At 43.2% G+C, this 9904-nt stretch overlaps 1 protein-coding gene, 1 long non-coding RNA gene and 1 other non-coding gene across 4 annotated transcripts; 2 read left to right on the top strand and 1 right to left on the bottom strand.

Annotated features, from left to right (window-relative positions):
- Positions 1-2687: 2687 nt before the first annotated feature.
- On the bottom strand, positions 2688-5599 carry LOC116420263. The gene is made up of 3 exons (XR_004230563.1): positions 5113-5599; positions 4688-4773; positions 2688-4006 (listed from the first exon to the last, which is right to left on the bottom strand). It is a non-coding gene; the product is annotated as an uncharacterized LOC116420263 (long non-coding RNA).
- A 936-nt stretch (positions 5600-6535) lies between these two features.
- Positions 6536-6639, top strand: LOC111721607. The gene has a single exon (XR_002770718.1). It is a non-coding gene; the product is annotated as a U6 spliceosomal RNA (small nuclear RNA).
- Positions 6640-8258: 1619 nt separating this feature from the next.
- On the top strand, positions 8259-9514 carry LOC111721606. 2 transcript variants are annotated; one of them, XM_031944716.1, is made up of 2 exons: positions 8259-8544; positions 8725-9514. In XM_031944716.1, the coding sequence occupies exons 1-2, from the start codon at positions 8413-8415 to the stop codon at positions 9490-9492; spliced, it is 900 nt and encodes a 299-aa protein (XP_031800576.1). In that variant the 5' UTR covers positions 8259-8412; the 3' UTR covers positions 9493-9514. The 2 variants fall into 2 exon arrangements, with proteins under 2 accessions (XP_031800576.1, XP_031800575.1); XM_031944715.1 differs by having other exon boundaries at positions 8722-9514.
- The last annotated feature ends 390 nt before the right edge of the window (positions 9515-9904 follow it).

Here is a 9904-nt window from a genome sequence, read left to right as displayed (position 1 = left end):
GTGTATCTAATTTATATTTTAATATATTTAACATCTACTGGTCATCCTGCCATCTGGGGGAGGGGGTGGGGAGTAAGAGGTGAAAAATTGGAGCAAGAGGTTTGGCAATTGTTAATGCTGTAAAGTTACCCATACATATAACCTGTAAATAAAAGGCTATTAAATAAAAAAAAAAATAAAAGGTATATCAAGTCAGAGAGAATAATAGGATGACTGGGTTGTGACCCATACATACAGAAGGCATTGATTATTACTGACACTTGCTGCTCAACTGTAGAATGAGATCTAGAATGTTGGGGAAGAGGGCAGTCAGGATACTTGCCTTACACTGTCCAGCCATTACTCTCTATCCCATTTGAGGAATTAAGGGACGTATCCCCCAGTTTAACCCAGGGTCACTTTTCCTATTCTTCAGAGGGTCCACTGAGAGATCAGTGGCTGTCAGTGACTTGGAGGCTTCTCCTGATTATTTTTGGATCAACACAAAAATTGATTTCACCCTGCTCTCATGATGAGAATTCAATCAGTCTAATTAGTTTTTCCAACACTTTTTATTTTTCCTTCCCTTTATATCCTTTTCTTCCTTCCCTCCTTCCTTCCTTCCCCCTTTGTTTGTTGCTTCGGTTCCCCTCATGTCCCCCATTACATCTTTCTTCCGCTAAATATCCCTTTTTCTTTTTCTCTGGCTCTTTTTCTCATAATCTTCTCATTATCCATTGCACTCCTTTTCCCATAGAACTGACATATACTTGGTCAAAATATTACAAATTTTAAAGAGGGAAGGTTCCTGAAGTTTTTCTTCTTTTGACCACTTTTGTCATAAAGATTTTTTGAGGACTCCAGGTTTAACTTTGTATGAAATCAGTATGCAATTGCTTCAATACCTGATAGTAAAATATATTTTTCTGAAACATAACATTTACTTACAAAGCACCATGCAAATAACGAGCACAAGTTAAGGAGTTTGCCACCACCGGTAAAGATATTGATGAATATGTCCTAACACAAGTTTACATTTTAAAAGGTAAATCAAGCCAAAGAGAAGAGGATGACTGGGATGTGACCCATACTTAAGGATGATCTTGGTCCTTATTGACACTTGATGCTCAACTGGTGAAGGAGATCTGGAATTTAAAGAAACAGAGGAGTCAGGATCAGTGCATTATACTGTCCAGACATTAGTCTCTATCCCATTTTTAGAAAAATGGAACTTTCCCCCATTTTTACTCAGGGCCACTTTTCCTACTCAGCAGGGTGCCACCTTTTTTACTCACCAGAGGGTCCAATGGGAGCTATGAGGCTGTCAATGAGTTGGATATTCTCACTGACCATTTTTTCATTACCTTGAGAAGTGCATTCATCCAGCTCCATTAATGAGAATTCAGAGTCATCAGTTTTTCCTTCTTTTTTCATTTTTCCTTCCCTTTTTATCCTTTCTTCCTTACTTCATTTTCTTCCTTCATTCCTCCCTTCCCTCCCTCCCTCTTTCCCCACTTACATCCTTCTTCTGTTGAATGTCCCTTGTTTTTTTCCTCTTAATCTTTTTTCATTTTCAATCACTATCCATTTCATTCCACTTCCTATAATAATGACATATACTTGAACAAAATGTTACTAAGATGTAAAGGCCTAAGCTTGTTGTATTTATCCCCGATGACCGCTTTTGTCTCAAAAATTTTAAGGGGACCTCAGGTATACCATTATATAAAATAGATAGGGAAAATAAAGAAGTGATAGAAAAATGTAGTTCCCAGAACCACAGCCTTTACTCACAAGGCCCCATATAAGTAAAGGGTGTGGTTCTGGGAACTACATGCTGACCACAATGCAAATAGGTAGCACAGATAAAGCATGGATGAAAAGTTCTTAGTAGAAACTTGGAGTTTAAAGTGTAAATGAAGCCAATGAGAGCAGAATTACTGTAAGGTGACCCATACTTCCTGAAGCCATATTATTGATTCTTGGTGTTCAAAAGCAGAGACCGGGAATCTTGGGGAAGAGAACAGGTAGAATCATTACATTATATTGTCCACACATCAGTCTCCATCCCATTTTAGGACAATGTGGCCTTTCCCCCATTTGAAGGCAGGGCTACCTTTCCCACTCTCCAGGGGTCCTATTGAGAGATTGGTGGCTGTCAGTGACTTGGAGGTTCCCACTGATCATTTCTTCACTAACCTGAGAATTGTTTTCATTCAGCTCTACTGATGTGAATTCAGTGTTTCTTATCAGTTTTCCCTTTTCAAAATTATGCCTTCTCTTTTTCCTTCCTCCTTTCCTTCCCTCCCTCTCTCTATACTTACATCATTCTTCTGCTGAATGGTTCTTGTTTCTTTCTCTTTCTCATTCTCTCTTGCTATCCATTTCTCTCTCCTTATAGAAGTGATGTACACTTGGTCAAAATATTAGTATGTTTTAGACACCTAAGCTTTTTATACTTTTTCCCCTGGTAACTACTTTTGTCTTCAAAGGGAACCCCAGGTATACCATTATATAAAATGGGTTTGCAAAGGTACAGTGCATGATAATTTTCCAAATTTTCCAGACCACAACATTTCCTCACAAGGTCGATATGCAGGCCAACAAAAAATTTTTACCGTGGATCTAGCCACGGTAAAAACATTGATGAAAACTTCCTAACAGAAGATTGGATTTTAAAAAGTGAATCAAGCCAAAGTGAATAGGATTATTGGGATGTGACCCATATTTAGTGAAGCCATTGATTCTTATTGACACTTGCTGCTCAACTGTAGAATGAGATCTAGAATGTTGGGGAAGAGGGCAGTCAGGATCCTTGCCTTAGACCATCCAGCCATTACTCTCTATCCCATTTTAGGAATCAAGGGACATATCCCCCATTTTAATCCAGGGTCAGCTTTCCTACTCACCAGAGGCTCCACTGAGAGATCCCAGGTTGGCATATTCCCACTGGCCATTTTTTCTTTAACATGAGAAGTGCTTTCACCAGGCTCTGCTGATTAAAAGTAAATGAGTCTTGTCAGTTTTTCCTTTCTTTTTTATTTTTCCTTCCCTTTTCTCCCTTCCTTCTTTCCTCCTTTTCTTCCTTCCTTCCCTCTGTCCCCCTTATATCCTTCTGCTGAATGTTCCTTGTTTTTTCTCTCTCTCTTTTTCTTTTTCATTCTCTCTCACCATCCATTTCACTCTCTTCATAGAAGTGATATATACTTGGTCAAAATGTTAGCAAATTTTAAAGACCTAAGCTTCTTGTACATTTCCCCCCTGGTGACCTCCTTCGTCTTAAAAATTTTAAGGGGACTCCAGTAATATCATTATATAAAATGGGTATGCAAAGGAAACAATGCATGACAGTAAAATATAATTTCCCAAACCACAACCTTTACTTACAAAGCCCCATATGCATGGTGAGCACGGTTTAAGGAGCTAGCTACTGGCAAAAGTACTGATGAAAACTTCCTAGCACAAGGTTAGATTTTAAAAGGTAAATCAAGCCAAAGCCTGATGACTGGGGTGTGACCCATACTTAGGGACAATACTGGTCCTTACTGACACTTGGTGCTCAACTGGTGAATGTGATCTAGAACGTTGGGGAAGAGAGAAATCAGGATCGTTGGACTATAATGTCCAGATATTAGTTTCTATCCGATTTTATGAAAAATGGTCTTTTGCCCCATTTTACCCTGGGACAACTTTTCTACTCACCATAGTAATTTTCTTAAATCCATGAGGCAATGCAGTACAAATTTTTTCTGGTATGATATGTGCTTCATTAAGCTAACTAGACTTACCCCTTTAAGTGACCAGTACTTTTCATAATTCTTTCAAGGTATTCTAGAATCTTGCAGAAGAGAAGTCAAAACAATTAGCTTAACAACTGAATGATGTCTACCTTCTACCCCGTTTTGGAATAAAGGGCCCTTTTTAGGATCCCAGCCTGGGGCCCCTTTTGTCACTCACCAGGGGGTCCAGTGAGAGATCACAGGCTGGCACTGACTTGGCTGAAGCATCTTCCTGGTCTGTCATTTACCTGAGATGGGTGTGCACTCAGGCCACTTGATGTCAATTCAATGTGTTCTCTCACATTCATTGCCTTTCCTCTTTCTTTCTTCATTCTCTCTCTCTCTCTCTCTCTCTCTCTCTCTCTCTCTCTCTCTCTCTCTCTCTCTCCTCTCTTTTGTCTTTTTTTCTTACCCTTCCTTCCTCTACTCCCTCTCTCTTCCTTTCTCTCTCCCCTCCTTTTTATCACTACCTCCTATTTCACCACTATATTTTCTACACAATTAGTCTTGTACAAAGGGAAGATCATCATAAAGGCTATTCCTGAAAAAAAGGAGAGATACTTGGCTGCCATGTTTTAGAGGTGGAACCTTCCCTTAGACTGAGTTTCCCCAGGCCTGATGCCTTGATCTCACTAAGTCATGTCACTGGTTCTCTCTTGTCTTCTCTCTCTCCTCCCTCTTTCTTCTCCCCTTTCTCCCATTCCCACTCTTCCCTCCACTTTCTCTTTTGTACTGTCTCTCCTGCCCTTACTTCTCCTCCCTCACTTTTCCTATTTCTCTGTTCTCCTGTCATTGTCTATCCTCCCAATCAAATTACTCATACAAGATCAATAAAGTAGTAAGTTGTGTGGTTGGTGACTTGAATTTACCGGGTCCTCTCATCCCTCTTTCCCTCTGTGTCTATTATTCCATCTTTCTTTCCTACTCACCAGGGGTTTTCACTGATTGATCCCTTGCCGTGACTGGTCCCTCTCTGGCAGTGGCAGCTGTCCTGTTGGCTTGTTCTTTCATTAACCTGAGAAGGAAATCATAAATTTCTCTCCCCTTCTTATCTCTTTTACCTCATTTCTCCCTCTCGTTTTTCCTTTCTCTCCACCTGTCTCTCTTCTACTCTTCCCTCTCCATCCTGTTTCACTTCCTTCTCCCTCTCTCCTATCTTTTCTTCTCTACTTCCCCTTTTCTCCTCTTCTCCACCTTCTTTTCATCAGTTTCCTCCTTCCCTCCCTCTCACCCCCTCCATTTCTATCTCTCTCTCCCTCCCCCTTCTGTCTGTCTGTCTCTTCTCCTTCCCTCCTTGCCCATTTCTCTCTCTCTTCTACCCTCCTTTCCCTCTTCCTCTTAGACTCTGACTTACACAAGGTCCTAGAGTAGCAAGCTGAATAGTTCACACTGATGAAATGTTTCCTGCACAACACTGGGCTTTTGGAGAGACTTGTGGCACCGGAGAGCTGGATGAGTCTGGCAAGTTCCAGCCTTAGTGACAGTAACTAGCAACATTTGCCCTTTGTGACCAGTACTGAAATGGTTTCTAGAATCTTGAGAGAGAGAGAATTCAAGGCTGTTGGCTTTTCCCTCCCTGAATACTCTCTTTCCCACTTTAGGAAAAATGGACCATTTTGCAGTATTGTTGTGGAAGCTCCCCTTTTCTGCTCACCTGGGAGTTTCACTGATTGATCTTTGCTGTGATCGGTCACTCCCTGTCAGTGATACAGCTGTCTCATAGACCCATTCTTTCATTAATCTGAGATCATATCTTTCATCTGTTCCTCCTTTTCTCTCCTCTCCCTTGCTTCCTTCCTCTACCTCCACCTGTGAACCTTCAATCTCAATCTCTTTCTCTCTCTCATCTTTATCTCTGTCTCTCTCCCCCTCTCCCTCTGTGTGTGTCCCCCACTTCACTCTTCTCAATGTCAAGTGACTCATTCAGTCATGTCTACCCCCCCGTGTCTTCTCTCCCTCTCCCTTTGTCCCATTCTTTGTCTCGCTCTTCCTCACACCTTCTTACCCCCCTCTCTCTCTTCCTCTTTTCCCCTACTCTCTTCTACCATTCCCTCCATTTATTGCTTTCTCTGTCTCTTTGTCCCTCATCACACCATCTCCCTCTATTCTCTCTCCCACTGTCTTCCTTCTTCCTCCTCTTCCATTTTGTATCCTCTCATTCTTATATAGTTGTGTCCTCCAGTGTTACAAAGGTGGTAACACTGAGGACTGATAACACTGATGAAAAGGAAGAGAATTCAGTTCACCCAGGTTTAGTGACTTGAATTCCCAGAGTCCTTTGAGGTGCGCTCCAGAGAGCGCCAGAGTCTCGAGAGAGACTGTGTCTCTCTGTTGCCTCCCTCTGTCCCATCATGTCTTCCCCACGTTTCTCCCTCTCTTCTTTTCACCATTCCACTCTCTCTTCCCCTGCTTCCCTTCCCACCACCATTTCTCTCTTCCTTCCTCCGTATCTCTCTCTCATTCTATCCCTCATGTCTTTCTCCACCCCCTCCCTTTCTTGACCAGAATCTTCTTATATCTCTCTTACTACACTGTCTAACCTTTTGCCTCTCCTGTAGATAGGGGAGTATAGGGAGGGGAGTAGCAACATAAAGAGAGTCAAGAAAATATAGATTTATGGGAGGCAAATTCTGGTGGTGGAACCTCTCAGAGTTGGTAGGTAGAAGGGAGAGGTGGAAGACCAGTGAAGCTTGTTCCACAGACATAAATGGGGACGTCACTAAGGGTACATTCAGGGGCAAAGAGAAGAGGATAGGTTTAAGACCCGTAGCCAGTGATTGCTTTGGCAGTAAGTGAACTAAAATTTGAACAATACAGAGAAGATTAGGATGGCCCCTGCACCAAGTATGACACCAAAGTTTGTGAAGCATTCCATACTATTTTAGAACTCAAAAACATTTTAAAATCAATTTAAAAATCTGTCTTAAATTAGTAAAAAATAAAATGTTTTTAAATAAGAAAGAAATCGGGGGAAGCTACAGAACAGGAAATGATTTTAATCATAATTCCATCACTTAAGTGTCCCTCATTTTACCAAAGAAGAAACTGAGGCTCAGAAAGAGGCTGTACCAAATGTCAGCTCCTAAAGAAAGTAAGTAGCATGGATGACAACCCTGAGGGTTGACAATAACAGTGACAAAGGCTTCCTGTAGATCTTTATCTCTGTCTCTCTCCTCCTCTTCCTCTGTCTCTCTCTGTATGTCCCCCACTTCACTCTTCTCAATCTGTGGATCTCGTGACTGAATGTGGGGGTTGAGAAATTACGATTCTCAGTAAGCGTTTGATTCATATACCTATTTTCGATAGCTATGTATCCAGAGTCACATCAAAATTTCTCAGGCAAAAAGGGGGGGGCCACTGGAAAGAGTTTAAGGAGTCCTGGAGAAGATAAGACTTTAGCAGAGATGTGAAGGAAGCTGGGGTGGGGGTGGGGGATGCGTTGGCAAGGCCTGGAAGGAAGCTAACCATGTTGAAGCATGGGGAAGGGAAAGGAAGCAGGGGAAGAGAGAGTGGAATAGTGAAAGGAAGAGAGGGAGAAACGTGGGGAAGCTCTCCTGCTAGCACCAGTACTTTCTAGAACTCCTTCAGTGTTCTCTAGAATCTTGGCAGAGAGAGATGTCAAAGGTGCTGCCTTCTAGGGTCCAGACTCTACCCTCCTTCCCATTTTAGGAAAAATGGGCCATTTACAGTAGCCTAAACCAGTGCCACCTTTCCCATCATTCACAGTGTTTCAGTACCCAATCCCTCACTGGCAATAGCTTGACTATGCCATCGACTTACTCTGAGAAGTTTACCCAGGCCCGGTAGCTTGAATTCACAGGGCCCCATCAGGTATACTCTAGTTCTCTGTCTCTCCTTTCTCACTCTCTCCCTTCTTCTTATTGTGCCTCTTTCTCTTCCGCTTTTTCCCCCTTTCTTCTCCCTCTTCTTCTCTCCCTGTTTCTGTTTATCTCCTCTTTATATCTTCACTGCTTCCTTTTCTCCATATTTAACCAGAGATAGTGGCAGGAACATAAAGCCAGTGAGAGAGAAAAAAACATGGAGATAGATATTAGCCATGTTCTGAAGCTGGAACTAACTAGACTGGAACTAACTGATCTCATCTCAGTGGGAATAGCAATCAGGAAGTCAAGGGGGAAGAGAATCAACATACATGATGGTGTGTTTAGTTCTGGACAAAGGATCAGATATTATGGGAGTCTTAAGGGATCTTCCCAAATCATCAAGTTCGATATTCCTTTGATTCCAATGTCCTTCATTTTCCTAAAAAAGAAACTGAAGGTCAGTAAGAAGAAACGCTCCAAAGGTAGCAAGTGTCCAGTTTCATACACTGAGCCTATCCCACTGAAAAGCTACCCCCAAAGTCCCTTTTACCATATAAGGTCACAAATGCCTCCTCCCAGGCTGACCTCACTGCCAGGGTTTTTGTGATGTCACTGATTATGATGCCTTTCCCTGGGTGTACTTATAGGGGTGGCGGAGCTGGCGTTCACACACCCACCTTGTCCCTGCTAGGGACTGGAGCTAGAGCCTCCCTCTCCACCCAGCCAGAGGTGATGTCTCACCGAGTCCCTAGACTGACCACAGATTTTCTCCTTTGCGCTCACGGTCACCTATTTCTTTTTCAGACCCTTTGGGATGAAGATCTGCCATCATGCTGCTCAATCTCCTGGCAGCTATGGACATTATTTACAACTACGTGTGCACCATTGCTATACGAGTTTCCAATTTCTTCCAAACGAACCTTGAACTGATCCCTGTTCTGGCCCAGGACATCTATTCTAAGGTACTAATCCCCACCCTTTGTTCCCTATGGTAGATATTACTTATGATTGGGTCCCACATTACTATTTTGCTTCCCAGAGCTTGGGGTTTCATGACATATTCTAAGACACCTGAGGTATTAGCAACTAAAGCCACTAGTTAACGGGATGCAATGGATCTATAGTTGCTCTTCTTTCAGCAGGAAAATGGTTATGAAGCAGTCCTAAAGGCCATACTATACCTCGTGCTCTTCATCTTGTTCATGATACGTCTGCGCAAGCTCTGGGCTAGGATTCACCACATGGCCAGGATACTGAGACAATTATGGCAGATATGGTTCTGGGGAAGAAATATTCACCGGTGGGCTAGAAACCCCAGGCATCGCCATCGCCATATCGAGGCTTTCAGATTACGATGGCGGAGGGCTTCTCCAGTCCGGGCACTCCAGCTTTTACAAGTCAACCGAGCCGAACAAAATTTGCAGCAGTTTCAAGTCAACCCCGCTGAACCTCACTTCCCGAGTCTGCCTAATTATAACATCCAGCAGAGGCCACAGCGGGAATGGGAGCGAGAGCAGCAAGGGGAACAGCAGCGAGAACATCACCGCCATCATCACCACCATCACCGACACCACCATCATCGTCGTCGTCAGAATTGTGAGCACACTACCGAGCCGGCCACTTTCCATCAGAGCCCTCCTCGCACCCGTGCCATCACTAGCCACATCATCCAGGTTCCGAACACCAGAATCAGATTCCATCGTAACATTCATAACGCACGGATTTCATCTACAAACAGCAGGAAGCTAGTGAGAGTGAAGAGGAGACAGGCTATTCAGTCACCAAGACAGGCTAAGCAAGCACCAAGGCAGGATGTGGATCTCCAACAGCAAATCAGGAACATCTGTGTGCTCACAATAATGATGTTCTCTGTCTACTGCATATACCTGTACCTTCACGTCATCAAATAAAGTGATCCTGGGTGAACCAACTCAAAAACTTTTGTTGGGGCATTTTATTTCTAAATTTGGAGGTTGCTAGTCACCCATTTGACTGAGAACCCCCACTCTTTCAATCCCAAATGAAAAGAAAGTCACTGGGTCCCCATAAAAGCTTCCCTGAATCCCTGCTAGTGTTGAAAAATGTTCCTTCCTATCTCCCATTGAACTTGATTTGCCCTGGACAATAGGAGGGAGTAGTGTTTGTACTTTGCCAAATGAAGAGACTTTGGGGAGGGTTCCCCTGCTGGGGAAGAATGGGACTCCAGAGATGATTTATGGAGGAGAGGACACAAAGGGGGCCTGTGGCCTGTTTATGAAATAAGGTGAATGTCACTACCCAAGGGGGTGTGTCGCCTGGAGGGAGGGGGCACATCGTTGGACG

This window comes from Sarcophilus harrisii, chromosome X, assembly GCF_902635505.1.
Source record: "Sarcophilus harrisii chromosome X, mSarHar1.11, whole genome shotgun sequence".
Taxonomy (NCBI): domain Eukaryota; kingdom Metazoa; phylum Chordata; class Mammalia; order Dasyuromorphia; family Dasyuridae; genus Sarcophilus; species Sarcophilus harrisii.
The sequence above is the reverse complement of the archived record's forward strand: the minus strand, read 5'-3'. Positions and strand labels throughout refer to the sequence as shown.